The sequence below is a fragment of the Cygnus olor genome, chromosome 2 (genome assembly GCF_009769625.2).
Source record: "Cygnus olor isolate bCygOlo1 chromosome 2, bCygOlo1.pri.v2, whole genome shotgun sequence".
Taxonomy (NCBI): domain Eukaryota; kingdom Metazoa; phylum Chordata; class Aves; order Anseriformes; family Anatidae; genus Cygnus; species Cygnus olor.
The window spans coordinates 87,627,515-87,645,526 of NC_049170.1; the positions used below are offsets into that span (position 1 = coordinate 87,627,515).

At 40.0% G+C, this 18,012-nt stretch overlaps 1 protein-coding gene across 6 annotated transcripts in view; it reads right to left on the bottom strand.

The window, feature by feature from the left end:
- The window catches only part of GRB10 (growth factor receptor bound protein 10), a 150,588-nt gene that overhangs the window by 107,943 nt on the left and 24,633 nt on the right, over positions 1-18,012 (bottom strand). For 5 of the 6 annotated variants that reach the window (XM_040548521.1, XM_040548517.1, XM_040548518.1 and 2 more), the window contains one exon: positions 3,668-3,765. The exons of the other annotated variant lie outside the window; for it this stretch is intronic. In XM_040548521.1, the coding sequence (XP_040404455.1) occupies positions 3,668-3,718 (51 nt within the window). In that variant the 5' untranslated portion in view covers positions 3,719-3,765. The remainder of the gene's footprint in view (positions 1-3,667; positions 3,766-18,012) is intronic. 6 annotated transcript variants of the gene reach the window in all.

Sequence of the window (18,012 nt, forward strand, 5' to 3'; positions counted from 1 at the left end):
ACATTTAAGCCTAAAGAGAGTAGGTTAAGCAAACGTTTATTTTTAATCTTAAAAATCATAAGAAAAAAATATATCTCCATAGTCTCGATAGGCACTTGTCACTAAGTGAATGAAGGTTTTTCCAAACCATGTCAGGCAGACTATGTGGGCAAAAACTTATGTCTTAACAGCCCTTCCCACATAGGTTTTCATGATTTGTGGACAAATTCTGCAACTGATTTTTCATGCTTTGTGATGAAGGACTGAAGGTATTTTATTCACACAAACACGAAGAACAGCATGTGGACCTACACTGATACTGAGTATCAAACTATTCTATCCCAAAGTGGCAGAGCTGAGATGAAGTTACATAGGAATGAGGTTTCGGGCATCTACCGAGGTAACTCTGAAGTATAGATGTAAACATCTTCATTTTTTTCTGCTAAAACAGAAAACCTCTCCAAACACCTAATCAAAACAAACAACCCCTAAACATGTAAAAAATGCTTTTTAATTTAGCGTATGATTTTATGGAAGACAAGGATCAAAACTGCCATATTAAAACCAGAGAACTTGTACCTAATTTTTCCCCCAGCTCAAGGCAAAGAAGTGTGACCATTTCTGGTGTATTCACAGCAAAACATCTACTTCACATCCACAAATGTAACAGCATTAAGGAGGAGGCTCTTATCACACTACTTAGACTCTGATTGATTAATTCTATTAAGTATTTATTTCCTCGATCTTGAAGGGGACAAAGCTTCTCAAGTATGATGTGCAGTATTCTGCTGTATTATCTGGACAACAGGACTACCATCAATCCTGAAATCCATGAGGCTGTACATGTGGGAGAAAAAGCAGTTTCCATTTCTCCCTATGTTGTGACCAAGTGCTTGTAGTGCATTTTATGCAAAGCTAGATGATACGTTTGATCTGAACAACTCTTTTCTCTACTAAGAATTCAGCTCTGAAAACAAACTCTATTGAGCTTAACTATACATACAGACTTTTCCAGCATCTTGGTTATGAGAAGATAAACAGAAGGGAGAAAACAACAGAAGATGAACAGAACACCTCATCCCTGCATGCCCAGAATTTTGTCTTTAGAAACCAAGAAAAAATACCACTTTATTTATGTCACTGAAACTTGTGCAATTCGTGCATCAAAGGGTTAAAGAACTAAATCTTCCCTAAGAGTTCAAGTCACTGCACATAAATACTGTTGTGACTACAGATTGCAAAAGAACGGAAACACAGTAAATCATCCCATTTTTTCTGAGAAATTCTGGGACTATGTTCTGAATTTCCAGGAACGTAAGACAAACACTGCCAATTCTCACTGCCGGATTTTTATTGAAGAGTTAGAGAATTTGGAAAGGGCTCCTGAAAGCCACTAAAAGGTAGTATTGATTTTTTCCACAAAGCTAGAGATTGTTTCTAGGAGAATGCACGCAGTGTGACTGGTTTATGTGCTAACTCCTAAGAAAACTAAAAAAAGCTGCTCTTAAACAACAACCAAAAGCTTCTAAAAGCAGCAAACACTGCAAATGAAGAGCCCAATACAAAAGTCAGGGATGTATACCCTTCCTGTCTCCCCCAAAATAGAAATAAGAAGGGTAAGGGTAGCTTGGCAACAGGCCATCCTAAAGGATATTCTGTAGTGCATATTCACTTAGGCAGGCTCTCATTTCTCTTGCTGTCTGTTTTGAATGTAATCCCAAACTCAAATGTGTCAATTTATTCTAAACACCGAAGTTGCAGCATTAAGATCCCAACCTTAGGGACTTCGGAGGAGCGTTCAGCATAGCCTTCCATTCATATTAAGTCAGAAAATGTACTGTAAAAAAACAGAATACTTCTTCACACTCTAATCTAGAGCATATTTAGTTTAACCTTCTTTCAGCCCCCTACCAACACAATACCGGCACTGTAGCCAAATTTGAAAGACAAGTTGATGAAAGCTTCTAAGTCAGATTTAGTAGGGGTGGAAAAACAGATGTTCAGGGCTTTTTCTTTTTTTTTTTTTTTAATGTGAACTTCTGACTGAAAGCACAGTAGTTGTGAATGGGCTTCCAAAGCTCATCTTTAAACCTGTTACAAGCACTTAGGATAGTTATAATGCACAGTAAGCTATGACTAAAAATATTAGTTAATAGAAGTCACTTTCCCCACCATCTTAAGTAATCCATGTTGCTTTGAGACTTCCAGTCTGTAGACTGCCCTAGACTACAGCAGATTATCCATAGGTTTTGGAAAAGCAAGGTAAATTCACATTCTTTCTGCTCACATATCAAACTGCAGCAACCCTTTGATGTACCTCTTGGCTGTTGAACAGGGGCACTTGAAGACATTTTCATGAGAAAGCTTAGCATCCAGTAAAGAATTTGCAGCTCAGAAACTACTGCCTACAGTGTCCAATTTCTCTTACGTAGCTCTTCTCTCCCTCAGCCTAGCATCATGATTCAGATAATGCTCTAGATGAACTGAAAGCATAATTTCATGGTGCATCAAGATTATATAAAGTCCAAGCACACCTATTCACGTATGCTCTTAAAAATTACAGATACATTACAATAAAAGAATCTCAGAACATCCAATTTCTTGAATTCCATTCTGTTTTTATAACTGCTTTTGTACTCACAAATTTATAATGGGACTGTTATGTTGCTCCTGCTATCAGGAGAAGGCTTGAGGTACGTGCAACTGACAACTCAGCCTATACTAACATTAGTATAATTAGTAACTAATAGTTAGTAATTAGTTAACGAATTTGAAGCTTCCTGTTGGGGGAAAAAAGTATAAGCTGGCCTATCATGAAATGGATCGGTATCTTGTAGAAGTTTTGTTTTGTTCTTTTTTTTTTTTTTCAGATATGCAGCATAACTGTAGTAATTATTAGTAGTAATATTTCTCTAGGGACAAAGAAAAAGGTTTCTATGTCATGAGGTACTCTGTTTAATCATTTGTGTATCTGCAGGGCCTGAAATCATAACTGAATCCTTAGGGTAGTAAGCACTGTGTGAAAACAAGAGAAAAAAAGGGCAAAAACAGGTCATGCCTGAAAAAACAGATATGCAGTTCCATAAAAAATACAAAGCATGTATTATGCCAACCACAACTGTCTAGAAAAAAAAAACGAAAACAAAAAAATACATGAGAACTTCTGTATGCATATTTGCCTAGCACCTTTGAGTTGAGGTTTTTTAAAATACTCATTGTAATATGCCATATTGGCTGCTTAGATACAGCATAATGACTAGACAAACACAGGATCTAACCAAGTGTAAAAATCTCTGCCTTTGTTCCTACAAACATAGCATTCAGCAAACCAATCCTTTTTGGTGCAAGGCATTTCACTGGTACTGTAACTTGCCTTTTTGGGGGGCTGGGTGTGGAAGGGAGCAGCACACAGGTACTTTCTCCCAGATATGAACCGGCTACTTTGAGGAGAGGTATCAAATCTTAACCAGTGACCCAATTATCATGTATTAGTGACCCAATTTTTTTCAGCAGCAGGTCTTGAATACAGAATGGTAACAGAGGCTCTGCTACCAAATCTTAGCAAAACCCAGAGAATTGCCAGACAGCTTATTAGCAGTTTGATGAAAAGTCTGAATGCACAATCAATCACTAGCACATAGTGATATGATGCTACAAGCTGACATGAACATGCAGTTTCATAACTTACTATCCGATAAGGAAGATGTAAAAAGGAGTCTGGGCAGCCAGCTAAAGCCATTTTTTCCTTCAAATTTTCTTCAAATCACATCTACTGCTTCACAGGACCTGCAGAGTACAAACAAACTGTCAGAAACCATACTGAAAACATTACATCAACTTATTATTGAAAACAGTTGGAGGGGGAAGACCGAGAAGAGCAAGATGAGGTGACAAGGATTTGCATCAACTTGGAGTAGCAGATCTGCAAGCTTGCTGTTTGTAGCCTAGAAAGCAGATTCAACTTAATATTTCATTCAACACAATGCAACACAACATGCTCAACACAACTATTCTCAGGCTGGATGGCTCCTCCTCTGTTTCCATGATCCAAGCAACAGAGAAAGCTACTCATCACACAGACCCAAGCCACTCAAAGACTAGCTCTTGCCAACCAATGCTACGCTCTCAGCTGTAGAAAGAAAATGCTGAAATCTGGTAGTTAAGGTGATAACCACTTATGCAGCATTAGCCTTCTACATATAGTTATACAAATTCTCCCCTTTACCCTCTCCAGACTGTCTTTTCTCTCACGGCTTTATTCTCACCTAGTACCTCTGTTGGAGTTTTCTATGCAAATCTGCATTCAAGACTTGAATTTCCTCCTGTGAGTGATTATTAGCAGCAAATTTGCAAGGTGAGAAGTGTTTCTTAAGCACCGTTTCTGTTATCAGATACAGTTTGAATTCTACCACAAACGTAAGGTAAAGGCACACAAGGCTAAAGAAATTAAAAAAAAATGAAGAAATAAGGGTGACGGTATTAAAATAAAATAAGGCCACTGCATGTCAAGAAAGGAAACAAAGCTAAACAAAAGCACATATGTAAAGCATTATTTGCTACTCTGAACATTTCTCCCAACCAGTTGCATTCAGCTGGAGACATCCCTGCAATATAAGACAAGTGACTTCACATCTTAGCAGATGGGGTGGGCAGGGATAGGAGAAAAGACTGCAAAGCAGATACAGAACTTTTATTTCTACCACAAGCAAGCTCTTGTCTTGTTCATTGCTATAAATATCAGTTATGTATTCAGAACAACAGACTGAGTTTACTGCTCTCCAGTAGGCATGAGCTGTTACCAAACCAAAGATCTCTGGAAGATTTATGTGACTGAGAAGTCATAAACAGAAGTAAAAGATATCTTGGGAAAACTGTTCCAAGAGGAGTTGCAGCCTATGGCCCAAGGAAACCATGCCCTTATCTAGGAAGCTTTACTCTATCTAGTTCCAGGATACATTTAGCTGAGATACGGTACCTTCCTGCCTATGAGAAAGGCAGACAAATTTCTGGGAGCTTCTTTCTAGGAAGAAGTTACTGTGCTCTGCGGTTTTCCTGAGGCAGTAACTTTCTGTGGTCAATTCATAGCCAATTGCCTTGAGAGGAAACAGTGTTTGGCAACAGCAAATTTGAAAATCAATTTAATCCAATATGCACAAAACAAGTTGTTTATTCTAGATACTTTGTCCTAGCATTTACTTAAGATTAAGACTAAAATCTTACTAGATTCGCATTTCAGGAAAAAAAAAAAAGATCACCTCAAATATGTAACTGTAGGCATGAGGCCCAACTTGTATTCTTGCTAGGATCTTTCATCGTGTAAGTCTGTAAACAAACAGTGGTGTACAGCCATCTAGCTCCTAATCCAGACCTAAAGTGTGCAGCCAGTTCTTAAACGGGAATTGAAGATTTCATTCTCAGGGCAAGATTTGACTCATTCCCCCAGTAGGTTCTGGGAAAACCAAGCAGAGATTCAAGAAAACCCTTTTTATCTTGGCTGATGAAAAACATCCTTTCACTTTGGGGGATTACACTTTTCTCTAAGTGCATCTACAGTGAAATTAGGAAAACCACTGGATTAGGTGTTCTGAAGTTGGTACAGTGCAACAAGAATACAGAAGTGTATTTGTCTGTAAACCCACAAAGATTAAAGAAAGTTTACCTAAAGGGATATGGGAAAATATTTCAGCCTTGAATTGCAACAATTTTAAGTTTATTGATTACTTCAGTATTTAGAGAATAGGAAAAGGCAGAACTGTTGTGAATTTAACTCTTAAGTTATTTAGGACTGAATATTGAAATGCTGGTCTTTATCTTGGTGTTTCAGCAAAAGCTACTGATTCACTTACAACAAGAGAGATTAAATATGCTCCTAAACAATACCAGACCAATTTGTCTACTCTAGGGCGTGCTACAGTATATGCTACAGCCCCATTACAGCAGTGGAAGATCATCAATTACCTCAAACAATAGTTGAAGTCAAGACCGCATAATTTATCAAGACCTATTTGCTTCACTGCTACATTCTTCAGTATTCACTTGTTAACACCACAGAAACAGAGGAAAGCAATAATCTTTAGATGATATCATTCCTAGTCAGTCATACATTAACGTTGATTTAAGATCACATCTCTTTTGTCTGTCTAAAAGCAGTTTATCAAATAGTCCTGCCTTAATAATACAAAAAAGCCTTTGCTCACCTTTGAGATCTAAGGCTCTATTGTACCACAACTTCAATGAGCAATATATTTTATAGGGACAGAACTCTACCAATTCATATGTTCAGCTGATAAAAATGACGATAAAGAAGTCAACTTTTTCTTTCCTATTGTCTTTACATGATTTTTAGCTTGTATACAGATTACATATTCTTTCCATGCAAGTTAAACAGCACAAATAAAAAATATATTCAAGTGCCAATTTACTGCCCTTTATATGCATTAGATGGGAGAAGGAAATTACAAAGGCTTGTAAATGGAAAATAAGCTACGCAGTCAATTTCTGTTACAAAACTCAGCACATTCACTGGCTAGAACAAGTCATGCAGCATCAACACGGACAGTTTGGGCACATTCAAAACCAAGTGAGTTCACGTGCTTTCACTGGCTTAAGAGGTCTTCCTTGGACAGAGTGTCCCTGAACAAAGAATAGCCATGATAAACCAAATTTCAAAGGTCATAAGGAGATTCGCTTTTGGTATGATATTCTCTAGTCTAAAGAATAGTCTATTGTGAGGCACAGCTTTGACGTCTCAGTCTCTCAAAAGTGTTAAACCAACTCACATAATCTAAACAAAGATTGATATTCATTTAGCAAGGAAAACATTGCAAGTATGCATCCTGGAGATTAATGCTGGTCTGAATGAGTTGTTTCTATTCACGTTCAAATTACCCACCTAACCAGTAGATTAAGTTATCTATTAACTAGAAATTCAGCCTGTCACCAGGTATGCTTTTGGATTTATCACTTGCTCCTCGCATATTCTCAGCAAAGGAAATGGTATCTCACATTGCACTCTGGAAGCGTACACAGCCTACGCACCTACAGCTACAGCAATAGGAAGATGGCAGGAAGATGGTACGGTCACTCTGCCAATTCAGGAAGTTTTCCAGGTTCTACATGTGCCATCTGTCAAAGTCTTTAAAGTCAGGAGAAAAACAATTCAAAAAAATCAAACAATAACAATTTAAAAACAAAAAAAAAATTCACTTGCAGATTAGTTAGGAACAGGAGAAGGATAAGAAAAAAAAGATTTTAACCTGATGGAGTTGCAAGACAAGCTCCAGAATGCTTGAAAACTCGAAGTTCGTTTCTTTTATGAAACATAGCTTAACAAATGTGTTGGATACCATTCCCTTTCAAAGGCTGGATATTTTAGTATTTTTCTTCTGTAATGTTCTGCTTTCCTTAACTGAACTACTGTAGAAGAGGGAGGGGAAAAAAAAGCTTCAATACTGCCTTAAATTTTCACCTAACTGAAGACCTTTCTGCAAGATCTCAGGTTTAACATGAAGGTTAAAAGTCTTTCTCTCAGTTACATGTCTTTTAGTCTCTCAGACACTGTGTCATCACTTCACTTTTCCCCACACTGCAGCATTTCCAGTGGAGACCAAAGCTGTGGTTTTATAGTCAGTTAGAACAAAATCTTAATGCAGAATTCATACAATATTCATCTCTAAGTCACCTTCAAAAGTGTCTGGGTCAACTTATAATTCAACATCTTAAGAGCCAGGGAACAGAGACCCTGCCTCGCTGGCCCACATGAAGAGCAAACTACAAGACCTCGGCTGCCCTCCCCCTGCTCCCAGGGTCCCCATTGCTTCATGGTGTTTTGGAAAGCTTTTTGTCTTCTCTGCAGACCTACCCAAAGCTATGCTTTGGAGATATAAGATGGAGGCATCTAACAAGCCCCAACACCAACACAGGACGTAAGGACTGGCACTCTTACTCTTCCTTATGTGACCACTCCTATCGCTGTAGTTGCAATGGAAACAGGATTTGAATGACAGCTGCCTGAGGCATGCCAGCAAATATTCTGCAGTTGAAAAAGCGAAAGGCTAAGAGTGCCCCCAGCTGCATGTAAACTCCAGGACCCAGATGTGCTTCTCCAAGCAAGGGGGTGATCCACACAGCTCCTCACCAACAGGCATCCCAGCCACGGCTCTGCAGGCCGGAAAGGAAGTGCCACCATCTTCCCCGGCTGCCCGTGCCACACAGCACAAGCCGTTTGTGCTATGCCAACACATTTCAACATAGCTTTAACAGTCAGCATGTATAAGGATCTCCAAGTGATTTCCCCTCTTTTAGTGGTGGTATTGGTACAGACTGTGTCAGTTTACAAGACTGAGGAACCCCACTGGTGATGGTCAAGCAGGACTCAAAGTTTCCTTAGTGCAGGCTGGCAAACAAATACACCCAGAAGTCTCTGACCTCAAACTAATATTGGTAACCTCCTGCACAAGTAAAGCACGATGTGGCCCTGGTAGGCACTTGGATACATCATAGATCCATGAAGTATATTGCCTGACAAACAGACAAAAGTCTTCCCCCACACACACACCTTTTTTGTTTGTTTCCACAGACACCCCAATAGCATCTGAACAGATTTCTCAAAACTAGTTTCCATTTCCCCATTTTACTCACTCCTACCACATCCTTGCTTCTCTCCCCAGCTCTGAAAGTCCTTCCCTGCACCCTGTCTCTGATTTTCCCACACTGAAAACCTATACTTGTGCAACTTCCCTTCAAACAAGTTCACTTGCCTGACACTCCAAAAATACCTCCCCAAATACTCCCGAATGCCATCACTCTCCAACTGCAAAAGATTCAATGACATTATTGTTGACATCTGATAGTCTACTGAGATTAGTAGCAGATAGTAGTTAAGAATACTTCCAGATTTCTTAATTTCTTCCCACTTCTCTTGCACAAGTTGGCATGTGCGCACACATTTTATTATACATATGCACCCAAAATGCATTTGCAAGTCTATGACATAGAGCAACTGCCTAGCTGGAGTAATACTTTGAATATATCTTTGAAAACAATGCATTGTTCTGGTTAAAATTTCAAGTGAGTGTTGCGCACTAAAATGAAAAGCACTGTTCAAAATATAAATCATCAATCAAAAGCACTTCAGTTAAGTCCAAACACTCCCACGATTCCATACTAAAAAATCTGGTCTTATAAAAAAGGGAATATAATTCTCTTTGCCATTCTTAATTGCAAAGCTGTTAGTCTAAATATTACACCTTGTAAAGGAAGCCATTTGCCATTGTAATTTTGCCAGAAAGTGAAGAATCTTGGCAAGAGAAATTCAGGCTTTTGAAAGCCAAAACAGATACATACTTCAGAAGAAGCACAGAAGAACTGATGCCATCCCACTGAGTCTTGCCAAATAAAATTAAATAAAATATATGCAGTTCAGCATTTTTTGGTTTCCTGAAGCTGCCTAAAATTCTGAAAAGGCTCCTCAAGACTCATAGCATGTGAATTCCTGTTCACCTCCTGTCAGGGCAGCTTTGCTGACAGTAAGGATAAAACGTGCTGGGAGAGAAATAGTTACTTTGCACCTTACCCATTTAAGCAAGGATTTTTCTCCCTGTCCCTGAAGAAAATATTCCAGCTTAAAAACCGAACTGGTAATGAAGTTATGAAATATTTATGAAACTGCAGTTTTACCATCTCCCTTGATCACTCAAAATCCTGTTCTACCTCTTAATAGTTAAATCTATAGCTTTGAAGCAGGAACTTTGACAACTAAACAGACTGCATCCAAGTCTAAATGAAATGTTAATTAGACAGAAACTGAAGAACTATACAGTACACAATCCCATCAGCAAGCCATATGCAGAAGCAGGGCAGGTCCATAGATGCATGACTGGGACAAGGGATGCATAACAAGGCTGCCCAAGGACAACTTCAGCTGAAAATGCAGTGACTAATGGTCTCTGATTTTGCATATACACTTTCTCACTACCTTCTCTTCCACAGAACCAAAAAGATTACCCATACCCATACACTACTGACTCTGTCCTTCATGTTGTCGTTTTCCTGCCTGTTTTTTTTTTGTTGTTTTTTTTTTTTTTTTAGCCTAGTCACACTCCGCATACTACGGAATCCAAAATTTTGTAATTTTGGGAAATGGTCTGAATAATGATTTCCTTCTGTTATTTTAGGCTTTTATTATTCAACCTGAAGACTCAGAGTGAAGTTATACAACAGTTAGGATGATTTAATAGCTTGTTGCTGCCAAGAACAGGACAGGCATCCCACTCTTCATCATCCCTTGCTCTGCTTTCTTCCTCCACTTCCTCCGAGAAACTTTCTGGCACTCCCTTCTTCTCCCCATTTTGCACCATGTATGGTCCTTAATGAGTTCAGCTTGGGAAAAAAAAAGTATTTTTTCTGTTGTGTTAATTAACTCATTTGTTTTGCTGGGTTATTTTTCTGTTAAGTGCATTAAACTTAGATTTGACAAGCAGTTCAGCTGGCACAAAGCGAATGGCTGGAGAGCATATGCAGGAAAGGAAGGGAAGAAAATCACTCCTTTCTAGTGGCAGCAAACTATCACACTGGCCTAGGCAACCCGTGAACTTTCATTTTCTTTGTTTACTGCCATTAGGAGCTGGCAAACCTTTCCTACTGCACGTCTGTGAGAATTACTGCTTTCCAAGCATCTCACAGAAGATAAACATTTGGGTAAGTCTCCAAACAAAATATAAAGTTGCATCTTCTTGAAGGCAATTACTTTCCCCCTGTGGTTACTGACTCAAGTCGGTACACAAGACAGAAGTCTTCTTTTCTTGCACACTTCCAAAGTGTTGTTTTTTTGGATCCAACATACTAAACCTCTCTGCTTTGAACTTTCCACTGTTGCGAATGGTCCTTTCCCCTGTCCAGGAATGGGATTTGAAAACCAGTGGCTCTAGGACCCCAACCCAGAAACTAAACTATATATTACAAGACATTTTACTACCTAATTCCTATACAAAAAGAACAAGTGCATCGGCATGCATGAGACATATATAGCTTCTGTTGAAGAAAGTCATACCACTACAGATTCTGGTGGAAAACGTAGTTTAAATCAACACACATATCGCTAAGAATTATGCTGAAATGCTGCACCCAATTTACTCAACTTCCCCATTAGCAAGCTGACGAGGATAGGATGCTTCCCACTCCTGTAACCTTTGGAGCCTCCTGACAACAAAAGCTAGGAAAGTGAATAGTTGAAATGTATATAACGCATACTTGATGATCCACGTGGCTCCCTTCCAACTCAGGATATTCTATGATTCTATGAAACAGAACTGGCATCTTTCTAGACCCAAAAATATATGGCAAAAGGGACTCTCAAATTCACAGAGCAGTAATCTAAAGAACATTTCTCTACTTCTGTTTCCTCATTTCTTTACAACATTCCTTGATTCTGTGGAAGAATCTTCCAGACCTTTTCCTCCCCTTCTGACTGATGCAAAATAAAGGAAAAGAACAAAAGGCAATCTTTTATCACATGACCAACTGATCAGTTTTTCAAGCATTTTAAGTCTGTTTCACCCAAGATCCACTGTTATTTACAGCTTGCTTTCCTCTGCCTTGATGCTTTTTTACAAGGAAGTTTCCTTCTCGATGAGATTTACATATCAGTCTCAGTAAAGCTTCTCACAGAACTTGGCCGTTTTTGCAACACAGGACTGGCTGCAGCATGTTTGACCATAAGACAGACCTCAAAACAAAAACCCGCAGTTGCACACAGAAAGCAGCAAGCAAGTATCAATCAAAGCCATCCACATTCCTCCTTCAGCCTTTCCTGCCCTCTGAAGTTCTCAGGTGGGTCAAAACACTTTTCCTGGATTTTGAGAGTTTGAGAAGCATCATTTCGGAACAAGGACATTAAAGGGGTTCTTCATTTTGATAATTTACAGGGCTTATTACCAACCAACAGTAAATACAATCAGTAAATATTCATGCGTTGCTTGGTGTTCTCCCTGTAGATTTTTTTTCTTTTCCTTAACAGTTATTGATTAGGATTATCAAAAGCTTTTATTTATACAGTAATGTTCATATTTTTAAAGCAAACCAACTAACTGAGGCCTTTACAGTTATCTATAATATATGTTAGTGAATAAGCACTAGTTTATTTACATTGTCTAATACCATATAAACAGCTGAAGCTGGAGGGCAAGTTTAGACATTTCAATTCAAACAGCACACTACTCACAAAAATGGTATCTCAGAGATACCACAAGAGGTACACTTAAGTGCACAGATTATTCTCAGTATACTCCTTGCTCACAAGGTTAGAACACTCAAAACAAAGACTTTCTGCTTAGTGTCTGCAAAAAAAATTGCACGCTTGTAAGAAAAGATGCATTCCCCAATATCAACAGCACATTAATTTCCTCTCCAAAGAATTTTAGGGTTACATATTCCCAAATATGGTTTATTCTAAAGAATTCAAGTGTTCAAACAATTAAGATAAAGACTCCCCAAGTCAGCTGAAATGCAGCGAAGGAGTAAGTAATAATAGTAAGTAATAGCAATAAACAAGGAAACGTTTTATTTCTCAGTCATAGCAGGGTAGGAGTTACCATAGTAGAGCTGGTAAGTGATAACTTATTAAAGCCATGAGTAACTCAACAACACAACTGAGTCCTAGACTACAGCAACCCCAAGCAAGTCAGATGACAGCCAGCCCATCTTCTCATTGCAAAGAGCAGAAGGAGGCAACTGCAGCAAGCAGCAAATACAATGCTGCTCCCGAGACAAACACAAGATGCAGCCTTATTAAAGAGGGATATAGTAAAGAAGTGCAAGAAATGCAAAAGATAACCCAAACAAAAGCAATACATACATCACGGACTGATTGGAACATAGAAATTGTGCCAATTCAGCTTGGAGTACACAACTGGGAGGCTGAACTGGAGTGAATGAGTGCAATGAAGCACTAGCAGTGCCAGAGCATACTCAGCTGCAAAAAGTAGTTGCAGTTTTAAGATACTGATGTCATAGTTACCTCATGTGTATTTTAACACTGCCTCACTAACAAATCAGAACAATCTTATTATAGCAGAGAGACCATTTTGTAATCTCGGATGCATTTGCTGGTATTATGCAACATGCAAGCTCCAAATCTATGGGTGACTGGCACTTCACAGCAAACAGTCAGGGTTGTACCACGTAACTGCCTTTGAGGACACAACTAAAGAGTTACTGGCGCTCTATTCTTGGACACAGACTGGGAATTTCTCTTTTAAAAATAAATAAATAAAATGGAGATAAGAAATGCAGAAATCTTTCTTACCCCCTTAAGCTTTTCAGCCCTTGAAAAACAGTTTCAACTGACATTTTAAAAGCAAGTATGTTGGCCTACTTGCAAAAATCTCTCTCTGGGACAAACAGGGCATAGCTTTTCCACCTAAGCATACACAAAACAGAAAATAAACTTACAGAATAGGTTAATATTTTGTAGAAGAGTTAATGTGTTAATGTGCAATGGAAAGCTGAAGTCTGGCCAACTGATCACATGTTCCATGTGCATTCGTGTACATTTATTTATTGCTATTAGCCTGCACCTGCAGAGAGAAGAAGAAAGAGAATATTCCTTCCTTTGATCCTGAAGGTCACAAGGTGACTGAAATCCCAGCTTAATGAAGACTCTGGTGAGGTTCTAAGTGTCACAGCTTCCATCAACCATTTCAAAATGCAGTGTTGGAAAGCACAGGAAAGAAAACTGAAGTAATACCACCCAGGCTTTATAGACTATGTCAACTTAATTAGAATGGTATTTTGGCAGCACCCAAAGATTACATATCGAAGGCTGGGTAGCAGGCCAAATACTTGACTTGACTAGAATATTTTGCCAAGCCACCTACATTAAGAGCTACTTCCCTATTCTTTCAGGGTGCCATAAAGGAAATCTGTTGTTTCAGGCCTTATAAGACTATTTAACAGAGGCATGAAACGGTGAGCGTCACCAGCGCTGAAGGTTAACTAGATACAGGTTAAACTAGAAACATCCCTAGTTAACCTTCAGACTACAAAGCTGCTGAAGGGGAACGTTTGTTCTCAGAGGGTGTAGGCTCCAGATGTAGCCAAAATGCCTTCTGTAACATCTCATCCTACGTACCAATGTATTTTAACCCACAAAACACTTCTACCCCAAGCCTGGAACCCACCAGGTCCAATCTGCATTCTCCCACTCCCGAGGCTGTCCAACTGATACTGGCAGCAGTAGAAAGGAGCGGGAAGACAGCGCATAAGCATCCCCACGCACAACATCGTTTCATAGACTGCTGTACATTGTCTACTGAAACAAATCTATGGCTGTGCTGTGTCCAGAACTGACCACAACTCTACTACAGGATAGGAGAAAAAAAGGCATGTGCCCTATGGAAACAGGGTAGAAAGGAAACAAACCCCTGCACTGTCACATCGCTCAGCAAAGAGAAATTGCTTACATGCAATTTATCTTACTCCAGGCTAGCTATCTAGAAGAGGTCTCAGTCCAAACCCCAGCTCTCTCTCAATGACCTCAGGTGGTCCCTTCCAACCTAAATGATTCTGTGATGTGCACATCTGGACTGCCTACTTCTCTCCACTGACTGCAAAAGGAAGTTAGAAAACTGGCTCGGATATAAACATCTACAACCTGTACACTCAAAACCAGCCAGAGAAATCCCTCCCCAGGTGCACAGCACTGCAACTCCAAACTCTCAGCACCTTAACAAGACTGACAATAATGCCAAACCCATTCCAAAGCATCCCAACTCAGTCTGTGTTCTGCAGAAGCTGATCCTGACAAAGCTTCAGCTTCTCCCAGCAGCTTTTAAGGTTTAATTTCAATGTATGCGCACATATATACGTGTGTCAATACACATATTACACACACATTTGAACTCTAAGTACATGATGAGCTTAGCAGCAGCACAGAATACAAAAGAGAATCCCTTCAGCTGACATGGCAGAACTCAGCATTGTGAATGCTCTACCTTACATATATGCAATATATAGCTCAGTACTCTTGAACTTCCTATACTGTTTGAGGCAGCAAAGATGAGCTCTCTGGAAAAAGCCCGAGTTTCAGGTAGTAAATTTCCAATTGCTATTGTTAATTGATGAAAAAGCTATTCAAAAATGTTGCTTTTCTCTTCTTTGTATTTTGATCTATAGAGGCATTCACTCATTAATAAAATCAGACTTGACAGATGCATCAGAAAAGCCTCTACTTTCATTTCAGCCTCGCTAATCACCAGTACTACTTTATTAAAACTCAGTTTTAATGAGGTGGCCTCATGCAACTCTGATTTAGACAAATCTTTACCACAGGTTTTCACGTTGCTTTCCCTCATTGGAAGAGGACAAATGTTCCCTTCACCAAAAATTCTAATACTTACAGATCTCACAGAGATCCCTAGCTTGTAATATGCTTTTCCCCTTCACATGGGCAGCAGTATCACAGAATTTACTACCAATATGTGGCACTCTTTTTATGACTCTGCTGGTCTTCGGCCAATTCTGCTATGGCTTCAAAGCCATCATACATCTGTTTTCTGCAACATCTTTGCCTACATGTCTGTTCTAGTCCATGAAGTCATATAAGTCAATAGCCTAAAATAAGGCAACAGCATTTTCATGAGAACTCTAAGCTCTTCATTATGCAAAACAAACAAAAAAACAACCGACCAAAAAAAAAGCTTTTCTACCCCAGAACACAAGAGTAGCAGAAGTTTATTGAAGGCAGATGCCTCTCAAGAGCCAGAGTTGAGAAGGCTACTCCACAGGGATGAAGTGCTTTTTTCCATGGTGCAGGAGATGCCGTGGTTCCCAGAGAAGCTTCCAGTTGTAAACCACCCTGGTGCTGTCTCCTAAACTACAGTCATACCATCATACTCTGTTCCTGCTGAAGTGCAACCCTCTGTGTAACAGCATGTTGCCCAATACAGCATTTTGGTAAATTGCAGTGTGACTACTCAGAATGGTGAGGTTAGTGGCAAGAATAACAAGGCTATCATTTTTCCCATGATTGCAAGCAGCAGTACTGGCCAGAAAACATCTTGCAGCTAAAGAAGTGTAGGGTAGTAGAAAACCACTGACAACAGATGGAGTAGAAGTACTAAGCAAACCAAGATAAAAAAAAATAACACACCTGAACTTCTCCCGTGGTCTGAGAAATAGAAAATCATGACTGCTTTCTATCAGACTTTGATGATAGATCCCTCACAATCTTTTGATACAGACATCTGTCTAGCAGGTTAAGCCTGTTAAGGTTTAATGCCTTGAGAGATTTTGTTTGTTTGTTTTTAAAATGCCTTGGAAGGAGAAGAATTGCTTCACTTTTGTGCCAAGTGCCCTTCCCCGAGCAGAGATCATGCATGCCAAGAAGGACTAGGCTCCTGACCCAGCACTTGGGCATCACTAAAGCCTTCTTTCTCTGGAAGAAAGGTACAACGCGTCTGCAGAGGAAACGATCAGCGAAGTTAACAGATCACCCAGCACGGTCAGGGGAAATGAAGTCAGAATGGGATTCCTACTTGTTAGTAATCACAGGAGGATATTTCTTTACACCAAAATGGCTTCATTTGAGTGAATGTTTCTGAGTGAAGTTCAGGACATTCTCTGTGATTTGAATCTCTTTAATTTGTTTTTCCCACAAAACATTAGCAAAGGGTCCACAGGCATTAGAAGGCAGTTATTTGTAGTGCTGCCTCAGCAACCCCTTCTAGAAACATGGGGCTGGAACACACGCAGGTGTGTCCCCTGCCATCACGCTTCAGGAGCTTATGGAAATAACAGTCAGTCAAGACACAGCAGATTACCCCCCCTGTCTCACAACAAGAGCTAAACCAGTTAAGAGCCAACAGCAGTTGAGGAAAACCAGCTTTATTTGACACCAAAAAGGACCGAAAAGGCCACGGGGCCTGCTGCAGCACAAAGGCAAAGGGCCCACTACAACCAAGGCCGCGCTGCGAGCCACCCATGCATGGCAGCAGGTTTGTGCCATGCCCCTGACTGGACATGCATGTCCTGCTGCTGGCACCATGATCATCTTCAGCACACACCTCTCGGGCCTAGCACTGCTTCGGCAGGTGGCAGGTCACCCACATGGGGCCGGCAAGGGAGCGGTTAACAGCACGAATTTCACAAGCCCGCAGTTACAAAACAGATATGAGCAAGTCCTCTGCTGGCAATTACAACTCCAGCTTTATTTTATTTTTCCTAGTATAGGAGCAGATGTTGCAGTTATTCGAAGGTTTTCACAACCTTAATTGTTGACCTTAATTGTTGTTAATCTTTCCCATGCAGTGGAGACAGACAGACGCCACCCGTATTTTCTGAAGAAGATAGTGTCCTGCGGGGTATGAGTAATAAAAGACAGTATTGTCTGCCTTCTCCCTCCTGCATGAAATAGACGGGTATTAGGATTGGCCAGCAGGATGGAAGGAAAAGGAAAAATGAATGACTCAGGGGTTTTATTTATTTTTCGGAAGATGCATCTGCTACAACACCGAGGTTTCTTCCCCCCTGCCCCGCGCACAGGTGACTTTTCCAAGCGTCAGCAAAGGAAGTGCTGCATTTAGACTTTAAGACGCCTGAAACAGCTGATACACAAAGCACCCTGTCCACCTCATTGAACACCGTTGAGCTGTAGTACTAAGAAGCAAAGTGTTGTGTTTCACAGGGCAATATTAGGTTTCATAAACAAGTTCTCACAGCGGACAAGAAAGCAGCATTTCGGCATGCGCTTGGGAACATTGCTAGAGACGTACCAGAGCTTCCCAGGTCTCTTCCTTTGCTGGTGGGAGGCTTGCCGGAGACTTGCTCATCTGTGAAAGTTTTTTTACTCCTCTTTTTCCTGCAGAATTTGGAGTCTGTTTTCTAACCAAGAAGTACGTCCCTGCGCCTCTGTTCTGCCAAGTGTACTTGAAGACGTTAACTCGGTGTCCCAGTAACCTGAGAAGAGGCAACACTGAAGCGGGACACTGAAGTTCAGACATGAAACACAGGATGTACTGATGCTGCAAAAGGCACTCC